This window comes from Furipterus horrens, unplaced genomic scaffold (assembly GCF_987537825.1).
Source record: "Furipterus horrens unplaced genomic scaffold, mFurHor1.1.pri manual_scaffold_4, whole genome shotgun sequence".
Taxonomy (NCBI): Eukaryota; Metazoa; Chordata; class Mammalia; order Chiroptera; family Furipteridae; genus Furipterus; species Furipterus horrens.
Genome location: NW_028327174.1, coordinates 117095566 through 117117442, shown reverse-complemented (window position 1 = coordinate 117117442; position 21877 = coordinate 117095566). Strand labels below are relative to the sequence as shown.

Below are 21877 nucleotides of genomic sequence, written 5' to 3'. Positions count from 1 at the left end.
CCATTATTCAGTTCACCACACACTATATTTATGAGAATTATCTGAAGTAGGAAAGAGAAGTGATTATTTTTTAAGATCATTTGGCTGCTTTGTGGGGAATGTGTTAAGAGTGGAAGCAGAGGGATCAGTCAGCAGGTTATTACTAATATATATTTCCTACTTCTTAAAAAGAAAATAATATCTACAGAGCACAATATATTTAGGTAGTTTCTAAAATAGAAATAGGATCAGAAATAAATTAGCAATAGCCAACAATTATTAGTTCCTTTATGAGTACTCTGAGTCATTTAAAATGACTGCCATGTTAATATGAAGAGACTGAAAGGGTAGGGGCTGAAAATACTAACCCTCTAATCCAAGGGTAGTTTTCTGGCAATGAGCCCCCATCCTAAAGCTATCTAGGGAACTCTGCCTCAGCCTCCAGCCATTTCATTAACATACAAAAACTAGTCATCACTCAGGAAATTCCCAGGGTCTTAGGAGTCCTGTACTAGGAATCCAGGTCAGAGACCTATGATGCATTCTGAGTTAATTTTTGTATTGGTTGCAAAATGTGGATTTAGGTCTAAATGTAAAACATAAAAAATAAAAAACTTCTAGAAGAAAACATAGTTTGAGAAAGTCTTTGTTACTTTGGAGTAGAATGACATTTCTTAGTTCACAAAATAAGTACAAACCATAAAAGAAAACAAATTGATGAATCAGATTTCAACTGAAAAACTTTGTTCTTCAAAGCAAACTGTTAAGAAAAAAAGCAAGCCATAGAGTGGGAGAAAATACCTGCAAAACTTATAGCAGATAAAGAACTATACAACTCTATTTTTTTAAATAATTTATTTATTTATTTGTTTATTTATTTTTAGAGAGAGGGGAAAGGAGAAAGAGAGGGAGAGAAACATCACTGTGTGGTTGCCTCTCACTCATGCCCCCAACTGGGGACCTGACGTGCAACCTAGTCATGTGCCCTGACTGGGAATCAAACCAGCGACACTTGGCTCGCAGGCCTATGCTCAATCCTTTGAGCCACAGCAGCCAGGGCTATACAACTCTATTGACATGCTAAAAACATGGATGCCCCAACCCATGTGGCTCAGTTGGTTGGGCATCCTGCAAAGCAAAAGGTCACAGGTTCAATTCCCCTAAGGGCACATGCCTGGGTTGCAGGTTTGGTCCCAGGTCGGGACACATACAAAGGGCAACCAATTTATGTTTCTCTCTCACATCAATGTTTCTTGCCCTCTCTTTCTCCCTCCCTTTCCCTCTCACTAAAAATAAATAAATAAAATGTTTAAAAAAAAAAAAAATCCCTGGGCAAAAGACCTGAATACCCAAAAAGATATACAGGTAACAAAAAAGCAGAAAGATGCTCAAAATTATTACTCATTAGAGAAATGCAAACTAAAACTGCAACAGAACCCATGGCTCCCCCGATTGAAACGGAACCCACGGGCTGTTCAGTTATTAGGGGACCGAGATTGATTGCCCGCCGCCAGAAGCATAACTCTCAATACCAAGAATTTGGTGAAAAGAAAAAGAATTATTTATTTAATGGCTATATCGATTTAGATTATTTGCGGATTTCTGCCGTTAAGTCTTATTTTATTTAAAACACCCACAAACACATAGTTCTGCCTCACGATACCAAACCAGGCTAGTTTAAGAAAATTCAGAGACAGTTTTCCTACTCCCCAGACACAGTTCAGTTTCATCAGCACCTCCCAATCACTCAAGCCGGGTTGGGGAGGTTTTGCCTGTGCTGTGGTGCCCTCCAGCTCTTAATGCAGAACCAGGTGCAGTTCCCAGCCTCCTTGTAAACTGCATGGAGTTCTCCCTTTCCCTTAAAGCCACATGGTATTTTCCTAGCAAACCACGTGGATCTCCTCTCCTCCTAGCCAAAATGCCTGCCTCCTATTTTTAAATCCCTGACTGCGTCCTGTGACACAGTGGGCGTGGTAACCGGTTCTGACCATTCACAGAACCTTGTGCAGGCCCTGTATGCTCTTTCCTCACCATTCCAAGGTCAAAACCCCTCCCATCTCCTTGGGGCCTTGGAAGAACCAAAGCCATTTGCATAACGAAGACACTAGGCTACCAGCCGTAGTTATTCAGAGGCATCTTAAAAGCTGCTCCCTTCTCCCCATCCCCCAACCCACAGGCTCTGGGGATTTTGGGGGACCCCCATTCTGTAACAAAACCAGAAAGGCATATTACAATACACCCATTAGGGTGTCTAAAATTAAAAAGACTGACAATATAAAGTGTTGACAAGAATGTGGAGCACCTGGATCTCTCATATATTTCCGGAGGCAATGCAAAATGGCAGTCACTCTAGAAAACAATTGTTAGTTTCTCATAAAACAAAACATACAGTTATGCCAAGAACCCAGTAACTTGACTCCTGAGTTTTTATTTGAGACAGAAACAAAAACATGTTCACAAAAAGACTTTTATGTGAATATTCATAGAAGCAGTATTTATAAAAGTCAAAATATCAGAAAAACCCAAATGACTATCAACTTCTAGACAGATAAACAAATTGTGGTATATCCACTGAGTATATATAAAATGAATGCTCAGCATATAAAATAAAAATCATACTCAGCAACAAAGCAAAACTACTGAAACACATAACATGGGTGAACCTCAAACCATTATACTAAATGAAAAGTCAGATTTCACTTTTAAGACATCTAGAGGATGCAAAACTATGGTAAAGCAAGGAGATCACTGGTTTAAGGGGTCAAAGCAGAAGAAGGGATTGACACAATAAATAGGCACAAGAAAGCTTTTTAAGTGTTGAAGATGCTCTGTATCACAATTGTGATCATGGTTTAAACACCTGTCAAAACTCATCAATTATATATTTAAAATTAGTACACTGTATTGCAAGTAATTCATACCTCAATAAAACAAATTTTTTTAATCCAAAAGCATGAAATAAAACAAAAGAACCCTATAATAAACTAATACAGATTTGTGAGTATCTACCCTTTCATTACTTATCAAACTCTCTAAGGCAGCAATTTTCAACTGGTGTGTCGCAAGAGACACACTGGTATGCCACGAGAATTTTTAAAACGTGCAATACCTGACTATTTAGTCAGAAGCACTGCCCTCTTTGCCTTTAGACTGTCAAATTAAAAGAATGACACTAGCCAATACAACAACAGCCATCCAGTGTGAATGCATCAAAACTATACTTATTTCTTTGTCAGATCAGCAAAAACTATTTTTTGGGTATGTTGAAGAATTTTAGTAATTAGTTTATGTGTGCCATGAGATGAAAGAGATTAAAAATCTCTACTCTAAGGGATTAACATTCAGATACATAAATATAACAACCTGACATTCTGAAACAACATTGAGTAACTTCATTACTCAGAAGCCCCCATATATAACCATATGACATCTGTATCCATTTGAGCAATACACACAACATTCAATAAAGCATGCTGACAATTTTAGTGAAGTTTTGTCAAAACACAATTTACTAGAATTCAAAAGCAGAAGCAAAACTACCGTTACATTTTTAAAAAACACACTAGTGTAATTAAATGAAACACTCAATTTAGAGTTTGTATACAAGAATCAATTACCAAGAATTGTTGATAATCTATTTTAGTAATTTCAAAGGAAAAAACCTTCAGTCTCAGTAATTTCTCATGAAATTTCACTTTAAAAACTGTATGGTAAAAACAATCCATATGTACTTTCTATTTGGTCTTACTTAGAACACTAAAAGAACAAAGAAAAACAGATGGCTAGGGTTACATGTTTAACACCAATGCAGTACAGTAGCCTAACTAAAAGGACTTTTTCAAATTTCATTACAGAAAATATATTAAAAATGTGACCACAGAAACAGTTTGAAGTAGCAGAATATCAGCTTTCGTGTGCGTGCACACGTGTGTGTGTGTGTGTGTCTAAGAAACAAAATATATTTTTAAGTGAATAAATAATTTCTAGAATATGCAGGCAAAGCAGACATTCAAGCCAATCTCTTATATAAACTATGTTAGCCAGTGCTTCATAATGAGCTTTTATCAAAATATGTCTCAGTGTTCTATAAGTACAGGCAAAAAAAAGAGTACACAACAATATACCCTGGAGTCATGCTTAGGATATAGCATGGTATCTGAAAACATACACTTACAGGAAGCATTGTCTACAGCCATGACAACTATGATATACATATCTTTTTTCTGTATCAAGATATCACTGTGATTAATAACAGAAAATTCATTTAAATGTATTACTATAGCCAGAGCGGTATTTTGACATTATGCATCTTCTCAATCAACATAGGACCATTATGATGTGCAAGGGCATAAATGTTAAGAACATAAAAAGAAAACATATTCCAAAAGATCAGACAGAAATCACTAGAGCAGTAAAGAAAACCCTGCCCTTTGAGTTAGGAGAAGTAGTTCCAGCTAAACCACCCCTTTAATCAGGTCCTTAACCTTACAGGTATTCTATAAAAAGAAAGTATGTGAATTGTCCTGTAAGATTGTTTTATTCTAAATTTTTTTTCCTCTCAAATGTTTGTTAACAAATAATTCAGATACTCAATGTCAAAATTTTAGTTATCAAAACCAAAAAATGTACTAATATACTTGATTTTTTCAAAATTATTTTATATATTCCCTTAATATAATTTTAAGTAACAATTATTGTCACAAAGTTTAAAGATGGAAGAAAGAAAATATCACTCCTAATCCATAATCTTATTTGTAGACATAGTTTACACAGCTAGTCATAATGGGCATAACATTTCATACATAGCTCTCTCTCACAACATGAATTTTCCACACTATACTGTAGTCTTCATATTATCACATTAGACAGTTTCTTAACATTATACTGAGTTCATTTCTATGTTTCTGTATATTTGTATGCATATGTATAATAAAATACTAGAAGAAAATAAATAATATAATTTAAAAGTGTTATTTTTATTAGGGGAAGAATGGAGTAGAGGAAGTGGGATGAGAGCAAGCTTTCTCTCTTTGTATATATACTTTTTAAATACATTTTGTACACACTTCACATATTTTAACCTACTATTTTTTAAACTAAACTTTGATTTTAAAAATGTAAGTGAACTATGATTATTGATTCTAAATAATAGATTTAAATGGGAAGTCAGAAATCACTCTGTTCAACCTCCAATACCTAAAAGGATCACTTTAATAGGCCTTAATTATCTGTTTTTCTAGCATATTAGGAAAATGATGTAGAAAAAATGTATCAAATTCAGGAGCCAAAGACACTATCAGTGAATAGGAGGGAGGTCTGAGACAATTCAGAGAAACCGCTAAACACATCCCAACAGTCCCAGAAAAGAACATCAGTGAATCACGTCAATTTAAAGGCTAATTGATTTCAGCAAATATATGCTGAGTTCCTAGTAGGTGCTGTGTTCAGAGAACACAAAAGATAATTTTCAAAGAAAAAAAAGAGAAATTCCCATTAAGAAATTTGAGGCAAGCCCACTTCGTAAGCTTTAAATTTTTGGAAATGAACAAGAAGCCCCTGTAATACAGATGTACAGAGAAGAGAGCAGGACAGGAAGGAAAGGGAAAATGAGTAACTTTAGGGAGCTGGGAGGGCTGAGAAACTAATCAATAAATGAGTTTACTGTTTTAGAGAGTTTTGGTCTTGAATGTTACTATTTCATAACAGAAATTAAAACTCTATCTGAAACACTGTATTCTTCAACAATAACTAGTAAATGAGGCTTGATTAAAATTAATATTTTAAACTAGTATAGGCTATAAGTTTAAATCTATACTTATTCTGTATGCATTAATAAAAACAGACCTACTAAGTTGTCTGTTTCAAATATATGTAAGCAAAGAAAACCTTTCAGAGAAATCTGAAATAATGGTTCTATTATACACATTGAGTTAATAAAATAAATGGTTTGCCACAATTTTTCTAGAATTCAAACACTGATTATTTTTTGACAAAATACAATAACAGTTCTTATGAGTTAAAATACAGATTATCTTAATCATGCAAAAGTTTAAAAACACATACAGCAAAGAAAGTAGATCTGATCAACTCTTAGAAAAAAGTATCCAAAGCTAACTTATTAATCTGAAAAAAAAAGGATGTGGTATATTACTTAATAGGTCCCCAAAAAGGCAACCTATAAAAAGATATCTGTAAATGTTCTAAAGCATTAAAACTTTTTTCAAAGAATATAAATAATATGAAGATGTAAAACATGGGCAGCAAAGGATTAGGTCTGATAAAAAGAATTCTACCAGTAACTACAGTGTTTTAATCACATCAACTACCAACAGAAAGGCAGTAATGTTACTATGGTCACAAACACTATTTCTGAGGTGTTGTTCTGCTTTCACAGTATCACTGTCACTCTTCCTGGAGTCACATAATTGCGCCTTCCTTAAAGGCCCCTAACTGCTCGATAAACCCTTTAGTGGCCCTCAAAGGATCTGAGAGCAGTGACCTCACAGCCATTTGTCAGAGAGATAAAAATGCTATTGTGTCGGTATCAGTTTTTCATATTGTTTACGAAATAAAATAAAACTATGAACAGCAATCACTTCTGTACTATTGACTGTTAGGTACACAATCCTACTGAAACCTCAAACCTACAAGGCAGACAGATGGTGCTACTTGTGTCAGAGAGACAAAAGCAGAAGCCTGCACTCCAAAACCTCTTCACCTGAGCAGCTGAGAAGTGTAACTTGACTGTCTTTGATTACAAAACTGAGTTAAAACTAACCCTTGGTACATTATATCAAAACCCAAAATATAACTCATTTAAAGGAAACATTCCTACACATAAAATCTGCAGTATTTTAAGGTGAAAGCCACAGAGTTTAAAGCTTGAAAAACTAAGGATCCTTAAGAATAAACTGAAGAATATCAGTTTCACACCTCTAAACTAAGACACCTCTAAAACAGTTCTGTCTAGAAATATTTCTCCATGTTCTCAGCATTGTTCTGAGTATACCCTAAATGCTCAATAAATATTTGTTTAATAAATAAAATACTGTTTGATTACCTCAAAGGAATTATCCCATTTATAATTTTTACTGGAAGGGGGAAAAACACTTTCATGCCTCAGTCAAATTCTACCTTCATTTGCTTATTAAATTACAATGATACTGTATGTTATCAGCATTTTCATTTTAATCACCTACAGTTTTTACTAGGTTAAACAGATTCATTCTATTTCATGGCTTAGAAATACTTACAAATATGGAAAATACAAGACACTTGATCTTTTGGTAAGCAGTATAAATGGGAGAAAAAACATTTATCTTTCATTGCTGTAAATATCAATTTTAAAGTACATTCTGTGAGCACAAGTAGGCACCACTACAAACACCAACCTTCAAAGCAAATGATACTTAACACTATGTACTGGGGCACCTATTGCTGGTCAATTAAAGTATTTTTTGAGCCACTAATACAGAACACGCTATTGTGGGTAGGAAACCCAATTTTTCCTTCCCAGATGATCTTTCATAAATATTATTTATGTATACAAATATTTTAAAGGCTCAAATTATTTTTTCAACTCCCAAAACAATCTACATGTTACAAAAGTTTCTAATACTGAAAATGCCATCTTTTTTCTTGTAAACCAGGAAAAAAAAGACAAAGAGGAATTGTTGGTAATGGAATTTAAACTACAGAAAACTTTATAATGGAAAATAGGCTATTACTGAGGAATAATTAGACTACAGTTCAATTTCATAATAAAATTTATTTACATACCAGCACAGAATATCCCTGGAACTTCACTCCTGACTATTACGGTCCGTACTTTCTTATCAGATTTTAAAGCATCCACAGCTTTTGAAAGCTAAACAGAAACAGGGAGGGTAAGAAAAAAGGGGGGGGTAAATTTTTCAGGTTGATGGCAACACTATAGCTTAATATAAGAAACAAACAGTTTAATCTTTAACACTTACCATTTTTACAAGATTTTTACTGAGTGAATTTTTGGCATAAGCTCTGTTTATTCCAAGCACCACAATTCCTAGTTAAGAAAAAAAACACAAGTACTTCAGTTAGTGAATTTTCAGGGTACAGGTTCCCACATACACAGCTGCTTAATCTGGGACTCAGGAAATATTCCACTTCCTTGAGGTTCACTCCAAGAGCTTATTTTCATGTTTATGTTCCTTTTCAAGTATATTTTCAAAGAATGTGGTATATGTAATATACTTATGAAATTAATCTTCTGCTTAATAGTCGCTGCTTTTCTTCAGACTGTTAGAGAAGAACTTTACATCATGTCCTCTTCAATTTATGTCTTCTAAGCACCACCATATTTCAACATATTTAAGTATACCTAACATCACCAAGTTAGGCTAACTAGAGGGAAGGCCATGCTTACTGGTGAAAATCCTCAATTAGAGCATGCTATTTACCCCTTTGAGTGCCATGTGTAATTGCTAAAATTCGTGTGAGAAACGCCAGGCTATTTTGCTGAGAAATGCAGTTTATCAAAAATGTCTATAAAAACATTATTATTCATAATAATTTGATGAAAATTTCACTACATAGAGTAAATACTCTTCTTTTGTAAGCATTGTTCTTTGACACAATTTAGCAAATTTATTGTATTAAAATTATTTTATTATAACAATTATTTTAGAAAAATAAATTATTTCCTTCAATATGGCTTTTGAAGTATAATATATGGCATAAGATTAAAACCTATGATTATAATTTGAAAAAACACATAGCAACATGGATAACAAGCAAGAAACATGCCAAATATTGCTTAAATTTTTGAAAAAAAATACTTCGTAACATGCAAAAATAAATGAACACAAATGTCATTCACACTAGATATATATCAATAGATATCAACAGTGAAAAAGTTTATAAACAAAAACAAAATGCAAAAACAATACAATAATAGTAAAATGTTTATATATTAACAGTTGTGGCTACTGATGCATCTTGGGTGCAGCCCTTTGTCACATCTCACACATACTGTTCTCGACCTGATTTTTCTTTCCGGTATTGAGCATTCCTTACACAATCTTAGCTTTCTTTCTGGAAGCATCTTTGAACCATATACGTGAGAGGGACCTGGTGGATTTTCTTCATTGCTGGATTTGTTAACAGTGTCTCTAATCTCATGCCATTCTCTGGCAAGCTCTTCTATTATGGAGGTGTTGAAGTTCAATAGAGACATTGGCTTGTTCCCACCTAAAAAATTTTCCTTATAAAGAATGCATGCACAAATTTCCTTGTATAACAGAAATGTCTTCCGCGTGGTTGGGGGTGGAGTGGGAATGGATATGATCCTTATTTGTAACTGGGTTAAACTGAAGACAACAAATTGTACACATACCTTTTCTATGCAAAAAACTGTGTAAGCCCATTAAAAAAAAAAAAATACAAAGAGGCACTTTGGCTCACAGTAGAATGATTTGCAAGAATTCCTCAGTATGGAGAGAATCATGAAGAACTGGTATCTAGGACCTACACAACTAAGTGACCATGGCTAGACCCCAAAACTAATGACAACAGCACCACTAATTGAGCACTTCCGTATGTGCTCCCTATTTACTACCTCATGTAATCCCCACAAAAACACAACAGGTAGGTACAAATTTTATCCTTACTGATCAGATAAAGAAATTGGGAGTTGGAGAGGTTAAATAACTACCTTCAGCTGGTAAGCGGCAATCTAACTTCGCACCTGAATGAAAGGACTATGCTACACTGTTCAAGCTCCAGTTCTCCCGTGTAATAGAAAATCAAGTGGATAACACTAGATGTGTTCAACATGTGTTCATTCATTCAGCTGTACTGACTATACATTATGGTGCTAAGCCCTGAAGGAATTAAGGAGTCTAGAAAGAAAAGACAAACATTCATACACAATTCAAAATGTTTTACATGCTCTAAATGATACTACAGTAACTATAACCAGAACTGATATGGTCTGGGGGCAACAGGAAAGCTTATCCAAGACAGTGCTATTTGAGTTGAGATTAGTAGGATGAGTAGGAGTTGGGAAGAGGGGAAGGACTGAATTCCATGCAGGGGCAACACAGGAGAGAGAATAAAACAGTCACAGCACCATTATAGATCCTGTTGCAAGGGATAAAGAAGCCAGTGACTCTCAAACCAGTAGGAGATAATTAACAGATGAATCATGGAAAAGGGGCGAGGAAATGACATTCCACAGCTCCTCACATACATCTCTGGGACTGAAAGCAGGAAGATTGTCATCACCAAACACAGAGAAATGGGAAGATGGAGCTAGATAACTTTGCAAATAAGTTGCAGATAGACCTATAACTAGATTCGTCGTCGGCAGCCGTCCGTCTCGAGAGAGGATGGTGTAGCTTCTTAAGAGTCTATTTGCACCGCCGAGAATGGTTGTGCAGTCCGACTCGGGAGTGACACGGTATCTGTCTCCTCCCGTGTTGAATCGACATCTTGCGATGACGCTGGAGTGTCCTCTCCAGTGAAGCTGAAGCTACAGAGCCTGGGCAGGGTGATATGGAGGGTCTGCTGTTGCCCATGCAGCAGACCCCCCCTCTCTTCGCAGCTGAGGGATCCAAGGGAAAGACGGAGTCAATACAGCTTGGCTTCAGGTGCGCCGCAGGAGTTGCCGGTGTTGACTACAACGTCAAACCGCCTTAGGGACTCCGGCTCTGGATTTTCTGTCGGGGTTTACTCCCTTAGCCTTTCCCCTGAAGAGGTATGCCGCAAGGCAGCGGAGGTTTTTTGGAGTCAAGAGTTTTCCTTCTCTGATGTGCCCTGACTGGAAGATCGAACCAGCGACACTTAGCTCGCAGGCCAACGCTCAATCCACTGAGCCAAACCAGCCAGGGTATATAACTAGATTACCCTTAGTTAATCACACCCTTAGATAAGTAGTTAATCGCATTAGATTGGGAACTCAGATTAACCAGTAATGGAGAAATGGGGGAGGAGAGGGGCGGGGGAGCTAATTGCATTAGGGAGAGGGAGCTATTTGCGTTAGTAGAAAACCAGTTTACTTTGCCTACTTCGCGCATGAATGCCCCTGGCTGGCTGTGCACAAGATTCTGCAGACTCGTGAATAAACACCTCATTTTGCTGCTGAAGTCCTATGTTCCAGACATAGGAGAAGAGAGGCCAATAAGAGGAGAGGTCACCACAGGCCAGATATTATCCTACAACCACTGAAGGAGTTTTAGGTAGTATAAACACATATGCAACCAGGGGGAAAATACAGTTTTGATATTAGGAGGCCACACCAAAAGTGTATAGGGCTAGAAGCTCCAAGGCACAATCTGCAATCCAGTCAAGAGATTAAAAGTTTTGGCTGAGGTTAGTAGAATTAGATATAGAAGGAAATGAAGGGATCCAAGAGCTTATTCAAGAGATAAAAATTTTAATGTGTTAGTGATTGACTAGATTGAGGATTGACTGCATTGGAAGGAAGTGTTAGGAGTGTCACTAACGGGTTTGGCTTCAGCAATTGGATGAAAGATGACCTTCAATGAGACAGAACAAAAAAACATATGAAGAAGAGGATGGAGGTAAAACTCATGAGTTTGGTTTTGAATTAAAGTGAATCTGAAGTGCCTTTGAAACATCCAAGTTGAAATAAACTCTAAGGGTGTAACAGTGAGGTGCTTGGCCTCTCTGACTCCATCTTGTTTAATCCTGCGTTGCTCCCAGTTGTTCCCACGACCTTCAGGTTAATTAACGCCTGCTTTGTCTTGCATACAGACATGCTAATCATTAGAGGAGTTCTGCTTGAGTTTTTACAAAAACAGCCATTTTTCCTTCCCTTGAGATAAAAGAAGCTTGAGCTTCCTGCTTTCTTAAAATGGATTTGAGGATTAGAGACCCCATCTTCTCAACTGGCACCTTCTTGATCAATATACTTTTCCTTAAACCAAACTCTGACATTTTGAGTTTTATCCTTTCAGAGCTTCAGATACATGAACTTTATACTATGTGCTTCTAAGGTAAGAATGCAGGCTCTGAGGTCTGATTGCTGGGGTTGAGATCCCAGTCTGTCATTTACTAGCTATATGACCTTTCACTAGTTATTTCACTTCGCTGATCCTCAGTTCCTTACATTGTTGAGTGAAGATAGATACTAGTTGTTCCAAACTCCATGGGGCTGTTGTGAGAATCAAATGATAAGATATATACAGGGTGGGGCAAAAGTAGGTTTATAGTTGTGAAAACATTAAGAACAGTTTCTTCTTATATTATTTATTAACTGTTGTATTATTTTCCATACACACTGTCCCTATACATATAAAGTTTACAACATAAGTATTAGTTATTTTTGTCCCTTCTATCACAAAGAACAATAAATGTTATCATAACGCATGCGAAACATATGTGAGATGCAATACTGTTGACATTATTACTAAAGTGTAAAATATCATCAAAACACTTTTACCATAGTTAATTCCAGCAGTTTTGGTCCCATGTTCAAGGCCTGATGTTTTGAGCACATCCACCTCAGAGAGTTGGAAATTAACTCTAATTTTAAATGAATCATCCAGTGCCTAATAACTGTACCATCAAACATACTAATGGGCTACTGATATCCCTGTGAGAAACACTCACAATAAAAAACCGGGACCCAGGACTTGAGCAGCAAAGTGAGGCGTTTATTCACAAGTCTGCAGAATCCCGTGCACAGCCAGTCAGGGGCATTCATGTGCGAAGTAGGCAAAGTAAACTGGTTTTACACTAATGCAATTAGCTCGCCCTCTCCTCTCCTTCTTCCCCATTTCTCCATTACTGGTTAATCTGGGTTCACAATCTAACGCAATTAACTACTTAACTCAGGGTGTGATTAAGTAAGGGTAATCTAGTTATAGATTTATCTGCAACTTATTTGCAAAGTTATCTAGCTACATCTTCCCATTTCTCTGTGTTTGGTGATAACAATCTTCCTCCTTCTGATCCCAGAGATATGTGTGAGGAGCTGTGGAATGTCATTTCCTCGCCCCTTTTCCATGATTTATCTGTTAATTATCTCCTACTGGTTTGAGAGTCACTGGCTTGCTTCTTTATCCCTAACACCCCAAAATGGAATAAAACCTTAGCTTTATTCAGCAGAGCCTATTGTTCTTTGTTTTGTAATTATCCCACTTTACTTCACGATTAACAGCTTCTCAAGAGCTCAACTATCATGCACCCGCCTCACATAACCTAGCCAAAACAGGTTTATCCATATTCAGAAAAGATTACACATTCATATTTTAACTTTAAATCCCTGTTTTAGACTTTTCTTGGCTTTTGACAAAACATCATAAAAGCTTTGGTGAATCTGTAACAAGTTTATATTACATCAGGCCTGCTCCATAAAGTTCACACAACTGAAAGATGAGCATAGACTCAGCTGGGACTTTTAAAATATATACATAAATATATTTGGCTTGTACACAACTAAAATAATACACACAAACTGAAAATCTCCTTCCCTGGACCCCCTCCATTCCCCTCCCTAGAAGTAGCCACAGTAATGTATTGACATGTAACTTCCCAGAAAATGTATTTGCATACAGAAATAGCTGTGTACTACAGTTTGCGCTGCTGTTGCTATTTTACATACATGAAGTGTCAAGAGTATTTTTCTGTTAGTGCTGTTCTAATAGACTCATACATATGTCTTTTATTAATTTAATCTTTTTTAATATGCTTTATTGATTATGCTGTTAACAGTTGTCCCAATTTCTTTTCCCTTTCTTCCCCTCCACCCAGTGACGCTCCTACCTCCAGTTGTCCCCTCCTACTCCATGCCCATTGGTTGTGCATTTAGTTCTTCTGAACATCTTCCTCTCTCCACTCCCATCTACTATGCTTCTCAATTCCTGTACCATCTCCCTCCCTTTCCCCACTTCCCCCTCAGTGCTGACCTCCCTCCAAAATGTCCCCCACACCTATCATTTTTTTCCCACTCTCATTGCCTACTTAGTTTGCCTTTGTTTCAATGCCCTAGCTTCTGTTGTTGGTTGTTGTGATGCAGTTTTCATTTTAATGTTCATGGTTTTGATCCTCCTTCTCCTAAACAAGTCCCTTTAACATTTTATATAACAGTGGTTTGGATCTTTTTTACTTTGTCTTGGAAGCACTTTCTCTGCCCTTCTATTCTGAATGACAGCTTCGCTGGATAGAGTAATCGTGGTTGTAGGTTTTTTGCTTTTCGTTACTTTGAATATTTCTTGTTAGTCCCTTCTCACCTGCAGAGTTTCTTTTGAGAAATCAACTGATAGTCTTATTGGGACCCCTCTGTACGTAATTCTCTTCTCTCTTGCTGCTTTTAAGATTCTCTCCTTATCCTTAATTTTTGACATTTTGATTATAATGTGTCTTGGTGTGGTTCTCCCTGGGTCCAGTTTATTTGGAACTCTCTGTGCTTCCTGGACCTGTAATTCCATTTCCTTCCTCAAGTTAGGAAAGTTCTGCTTCATTATTTTTTCACATAATTTTTCAATTTCTAGTTCTTCTTCACTTTCTAGCAATCCTGTGATTCGGATGTTGGCCCGCTTATAGCTGTCCCATAGGTTTCTTAGCTTCTCCTCATTTTCCTCACTTTTCGTTTCCTCTTTCTGCACTGGTTGACAGTTTTTTCCTTCCCTATGTTACGATGTTGGTTTGATCCCTGGTTTTCTTGCCCTCATCACTATTTTAGTATGTGTTTTCGTTCATTTCAGCAGGACTAGCCTTCATTCCTTCCCCGTCTCGTTTAAGATGTGCTGTTAGGTCTAAAAGCACTTTTATAACCAAAGCTCTGAACTGTGCCTCAGAAAGATTTCCTATCTGCTGCTTCATTAGATTAGATATTTGCTGTCTGATCAGCCGCATCACTGGGACCTCTACCATGATCTGTGCCATCCTGTGTTTTGTGTTTACCTTTGCTTCCTAGGCAGGGCTATCACGCCTCCTACACGATAGGGGGTGTAGCCCCGTGCCCTCATCACAACCGGGAGACCCTCCTCACCACACTGTGGCATTTTGTGTAGGGGCGGGGGCCCAAGATGGATTCCCGCCGTTCACTCTCCACTGAGAGACCGGAGCCTCCTCCTCCATCCCCACCCCATCCAGCCCTCACAGTCCAAGGCAATGGGGTTCTGCTATGCCCAGCGTTGGAATCGCAAGCTGACAGGTCTGGTCTGTAGCCGGGGGTGCTCCCCAGGTGTTTTTTACCTCCCCTTAAATATGGGTGTCTGTGCTTACCGCCGTCCCACCGCCGTCACCGCTGCTGCCACCACCAGCACAACTTGACCTCTCCGCCCCGGCTTTGCCCCTCCTACCTGTCCGGATGAGCACCACTTCTTTATAACTTCATACATTGGACTTCCATTTATTTTCTGGAATTTCTGGTTATTGCTGGTTTTGCGGTAGTTGTATTCTTATTTGTGGAGGGAGATGGAGCGTGTCAGTCTAGGCCTCCATCTTTGCCAGAAGTATCCTGTGTATGTTTGCCTCTGTGTCTTAGGTAAGCTGTCGCTCCTCTAATTTAATCTTAAAGATCTTTCTATCTCAAGACATTCCTGATAATTCATAATATTCTGTGAAATAGTTTCCATTATTTAGTCTCCTTTTGATGAGCATTTAAACTGTTCCTAAATTCTCCTAAATACTACAATGCTGCAATAAATAAATATATATATTCTTGAAGATTTTTTTTTTCTATACATGCGTAAGTACAATATTTATCTGACAAGTATCAAGAACTGGAATTTCTAGGTCTGGGCATTCTTAATTTTGCCAGATACTCCCCAAAAATATTATCCCTATTTCTGTTCAACCAAACAGCAATGCTTATTTGTTCACAACAGCAGACCTCAATGGAATGAAACACCTCTTAGGACACATTTGGAAAACATAAAGGAATATCTTGGACTGTCACCAAGGTTGGATCCAGGATTTGCTGGGCCTGAAGCTTATAAAATTTAGGGAGCCCTTTGTATGTAGAAGAATACAAAATTGCAAAGATAAAATTAGGGACAAACATGAATATTAAAACCTTCAGAATTTTAAATACTTAGGAAATACTACATTTTAACTCCAATTATTGGTATAGTCTGCACAAGCACACCTCCTTCCCCACATATTTGAATTTATATTATCAATAATTGTGAAATTATACAAAATTAACCTGACATTAAGATCAATTCAAATATATTTTAAACTACCTCTGCATTGTATGAAACACAACTGTGCCAACAAATTATTTTTAAATTACACACATTAATTTATTTATGAAGTTGTACAGGAGTCAGGTCATTGGAACTCAGCTTCTTCAGGCCATTTAGATGTATCTGTGGCAACTCTGTGTGGAACCACCAGATTTTGTTTTGAGACAAGATGCATAAGATAGACATAGTACAGGATCTAACAGACAGTGATGCATAAAACTTGAACTCTATACACAGACACACAAGTACAAGCTTGTTGCCCTAAAATCAATAAAGAAAAATTAAAAGGTAAGGTAAGTCTAATTACATTCATTGCATTTTCAAGTATATTACTTTAAACTACTGATAAAAGAGAATTTCCATTTAACTCGGTATCAATGAGAACTGAATCTTACAATGTACACTGTGGTTAGCCTCTCTCATCTCCCAACAGAGAATTCCTTTGTCTTAACGTTAATTAAGTAAAACAGCTCATTTGTGAGAATATCACATTTGCTCACTGACAAACTAAAATTTCTTGGCATGTTACCCCTTTTTTAATTCAGGCTACTGCCTTAGTTTCTTATCATATAAAAATCAGTTTGGTAGGTTACTCCTAACCCAACATAAGTTTTTATTCTATTAACTATTTATATAATACCACCTTTTTTTTATTTCCCTCTACTTCTTGGGTTTAATGGCTTCTCGTCTTCTTACTTCCCTTAAATCCTAACTTGTTATATTTTAGTAATGACAGCAGGAAATTTACATATTACAATAAAATACTGTTTTACCAAAAAGTATCTTCCCCTTGTTTTCATTATATTTTTATATTTAGGGATTTTCAAAAAATTATGTATGTGAGTAGCCTGCATTATCAGTACAATTTCATTTCAGTCAGTAGAGGGGGCCTCATAAAATACGCTATTAAGAATCACTGACTGGTCTGCCATTCAACACTTAGTATCATAAGTTTCTGATAATACATGGGAAAATAATGTCGTTTTATATCAGGCTCCACCCAATTTTCTGAATTACAGTTGAATTAATCAAGTTTAATGATCATTTGTCATTTTTTGTGCATTAATTGTTCTTATTGTTTGCCTCTCTTGTCATGGAGTTGTGTTTTGTATTTTGATTAACTTTCTAAATTACAAATATTAACTCATTATTTATATTACAGGCTTTTCCCTATCACTTACTTTTTAAGTTCAACTTGTTTATGGTATTTTGTTACACCAAAGTTTTAATCTTTATGTAGTCGGCGGCGGCGGCAGCCGTCCGTCTCAAGAGACGATGGTGTAGCTTCTTAAGAGTCTATCTGCACCACCGAGAATGGCTGTGCAGTCCGACTCGGGAGTGACACGGTATCTGTCTCCTCCCGTGTTGAATCGACATCTTGCGATGACGCTGGAGTGTCCTCTCCAGTGAAGCTGAAGCTACAGAGCCTGGGCAGGGTGATATGGAGGGTCTGCTGTTGCCCATGCAGCAGACCCCCCCTCTCTTCGCAGCTGAAGGATCCAAGGGAAAGACGGAGTCAATACAGCTTGGTTTCAGGTGCGCCGCAGGAGTTGCCGGTGTTGACTACAACGTCAAACCGCCTTAGGGACTCCGGCTCCGGATTTTCTGTCGGGGTTTACTCCCTTAGCCTTTCCCCTGAAGAGGTATGCCGCAAGGCAGCGGAAGTTTTTTAGAGTCAGAGTTTTCCAGAGTCAGAGTCAGAGAAGGAAAACTCTGAATCTTTATGTAGTATACCTTTGTCTTTGTAACCTTTGGCCTTAGTATCTTCCTTAAAAATGATTTCCAATGAAAACTTGTACCATAATGATCCGAGAAGCATTACCCAAAATATTCATAAAATGGAAACAAGCCAAACATCCATCAACTGATGAACAAATAAACAAAATGTGGTATATACATGCAATGTAATTCTTGGCAACAGAAGAAAATAAAATATTGACACATGTACAACATGGATGAACCTTGAGAACATTATGCTGAGTGAAAGAAACCGGTCACAAAGGAGCACATATTGTATAATTCCATTTACATGAAATGTCAAGAGTAGGCAAATCAAAAGGGACAAAAGTAAATAAGTGGTTCTGTAGGGCTGGCAGGGATTGAAGAATTAGGTAGTGACAACTAAAAAGTGTGGAGTTTCTTCCTAGGGCAATACAATAATTGACTGTGGTGAAAACAGAATATTAGCAAGTTTAACAAATTCCCTTATTTTGTCAATGTCTTTAATGAGAACGCTTTAGTATTTCACCACTTAGCATAACGTTTGCTATACATTTCCGATAGCTTTTTATCAAGTTGGGGAAATTTATTTCCATGTTCAAACTTGTATTTTTAAAAGATCACTCATACCACAGTGTACAGAATAGATTAAAAGGAAGCAAGGATAGGGGTTTGTTGGAAAAAGTCCAGCCATTGTTAATATAACTACTTTGGTTTGCACAACATCGATGTAACCTGGCAGCCAAGAAGAACAGACTGGAATGTGCATATGTGAATAATGACAACTTCACTGTCCTAGTCAGTGGGGACAGTAGGCGTCATTGAGAGATCGTGTGTACTGTGTGGCCAACACATTCAAAATGACGGAGCAAGTACAGCAATGAATCTGCAACCAATTTTGCATTAAGCTTGAACATTCCACTGTGGAAACCATTCAGATGATTCAGAAGACGACAGCTATGGGCAACTGGTGATTGGCAGCTTCATCACAATGAGGCACCCGCCATCCATGCATCACAGCTTGTGCCAAGTTTTTTTGGGGAAACATCAAATCACCCAGGTGACTCAATTCCCCTACAGCCCAGATTTAGTGCCTTGCAACTTCTGGCTTTTCCCAAAATTAAAATCACCTTTGAAAGGGAAGAGATTTCAGACCATCAGTGAGATTCAGGAAAATACAACAGGGCAGTTAATGATGATTGGGAGAACTGAATGAGGTCACAAGGTGCCTACTTATCTGATGTCTTCTTCAATAAATGTCTCTATTTGTCATATTATATGGCTGGATAACTTTTGGGCATACTTCGTACACTAGGGAACTACAAACCAGTATCAGTAACAAATATAAAGGCAAAAATCTTCAACAAAATATTAGCAAGCCAAATCCAGCAGTATATTAAAAGGTTTATAAACCATGACCAAGTGGATTTATCTCAATCAAATAAACGACATTAACAGAAAAAAGAAAAAAAATATTTTAAACCTCGTGAACATCTCAACTGATACAGCAAAAGCATTTGATAAAATTCAACACATCTGAATGATTAAAACAAAAAAAAAACCTCAACAAACTAGTAACAAAAGGGAATTTCTCAACCTATAAAAGGCATTTATACAAAAACTCACAACCAATATCATACTCTGTGATAAAGACTGAAAGTCTTCCCCCTAAGATAAGAAACAGGACAAGGACATCTGTTTTTACCACTTCTATTCAATATTTCACTGCAAATTCTAGCCAAGGTAATTAGGCAAGTAAAAGAAAAAGATATTCAGATTGGAAGTGAGGGGTAGGGGGGGTGGAAGTAACACTATTTCTATTCACAGATAACATAATCTTACATGGAGAAAATTCCAAAGAATACACCCAAAATTATTTGAGTTAATAAGTGAATTCAGCAAAGTTACATGATAGAAGATCAATATACAAAAATCAGTTATATTTCTATTGAGTATACACTATCAAACACTCCAAAAATGAAATTAGGAAAACAATTCAATTTGTAATAGCATCTAAAATAATGGAATACTTAGGAATAAACTTAATAAAGAAAGTTCAAGATTGTACACTGAAAACTATAAAACATCACTGAAAGAAATTAAGGAAGACCTATATATATTAAAGATATCCAGTGTTCATTAAAGACTAAATTGTTAAGATGACAATACTCCCCAAATTGATCTAAACCATCTCTATCAAAATTCTAACTGAACTTTTTTCAGAAAGACTGACACAAAAATTCAAATGGAATCGCAAGGACCCCAAATAGCCAAAAACAATCTTAAAAAAAAAAATAAAAAATAAAAAAAAACTAAGTTGAAAGACTTATTTGGAGGACTTAATTGGGACAGTTTCCAATTTCAAATGTACTATAAAGCTAGTGTGATACTGGCATAAGAAGAAACGCAGAGGTCAATGGAATTGAATTTGAGACTTCAAAAATAAACACATTTATGGTCAAGTGATTTTAGAGGTTACCAAGACCATTCAATAGTGAAAGAATAGCCTTTTCAACAAACATTGGTGGGACACCAGATATTCACCCACAAAAAAATGGAGTTGGAACCTTTCCTTACACCATATACAAAACTTATCTCAAAATGGATGTAAGACACAATTGTAAGAACTGCAACTATAACACTCCTAGGAGTAAACAGAGATGTAAATATTCATGATCTCGGATTAGGCAACAAAAGTACAAGGAAAAAAAAGAAAAAACAGATAAATCAGATTTCATCAACATTATCAAGAAAGTGAAAAAACAAACCAAAGAATAGAAAATATTTGCAAATCATATATCTGATATGGGATTAATATCCAGATTATAAAAAGAATTCTTATTACCCACAAACAAAAGACAAACAATCCAATGGAATACTGAGCAAAGGATTTAAATAGTGTTCTGTAAACGTCACAGGACAGGAAGGTTCAATTGGAATTCAGACAGAAGGAAGAAAATACACAGAGCCATCAGGATATCTGACATGCCTTTATTCTGTGTGTTGGGAAGATCCGCACTAGCGGAAAGTCCCACCTCTCTATGTACTAAGCATAGACAAAGCCAGCTACATGCTAAAATATGACATCATTGGTTATATAACAGCAGGTTATATAACCACTGTGCATGTGGGTCTCTAACTAGTATCTCTAATATTCATGCCCGGACATCCAGGTGAGGGAGCCTGACTGACTCAATTTTCCCTACAAATAGGTATTTTTCCAGAGGAAATATATAAATGGCCAATAAGCACATAAAATGATGCTCAACATCATTTGTTATTAGGAAAATACAAATCAAAATCACAATGAGGTATCCATTCGCAATCAGCAGAATGGCTAAAAAAAAAAAAAAAAAAAGAGAAACAAGTGTTAATGAGGATATGGAACTTATCCCTTTAAAGTCTTTACTTTTGATGAAAGGGCCTGAAAGTGAACGGATAACACCTTTCATAGTGTTTCTTTTTTTTAATCTGACCATATATTATGATTACTTTAAAAATGTTGTAAACTTCAGTAATTTAACTATTATTACTGACAAATCACATGTAATACACCAATTTCGACATGCCTCTATCAGTAATTGACAGATCCAGCAAGGCACAAAATTAGTTAAGAGTATAATTGAACTGAACAACAACATTCAACTATAACTTAAAACTAGATCTAATTGAATATACACTACTGCAACCAACGACAATTATACATTCACCAACACAGACCACATTCTGGGCCAAAAATGAAACAAATTTTAAACAATAACATCATATTAAAGTATGCTCTTAGATTGCAATGGAAATAAAAAGTAGGAATCAGTAACAGGAAAATAGCTGGAAAATCCCAAAATACTCAGAGATTAAGTAAGGTACTTCTAAATAACACATAGGTTAAAAAAAAATCTCAAGGGAAATTTAAAATATTTTAAATAAATGAGAATAAAAATACAGCTTATCAAAATTTGTGGGATAAAGCAAAAGCAGTACTT

General features: G+C 36.4%; 1 protein-coding gene across 3 annotated transcripts in view; it reads right to left on the bottom strand.

Moving 5' to 3' along the window:
* Nucleotides 1-21877, bottom strand: part of AUH (AU RNA binding methylglutaconyl-CoA hydratase) — a 181555-nt gene that overhangs the window by 140973 nt on the left and 18705 nt on the right. For all 3 annotated transcript variants that reach the window (XM_090273973.1, XM_090273972.1, XM_090273971.1), the window contains exons 2-3: nt 7956-8023; nt 7759-7846 (exon numbers count right to left, since the gene is read on the bottom strand). In XM_090273973.1, coding sequence (XP_090130099.1) covers nt 7759-7846; nt 7956-8023 — 156 coding nt within the window. The remainder of the gene's footprint in view (nt 1-7758; nt 7847-7955; nt 8024-21877) is intronic.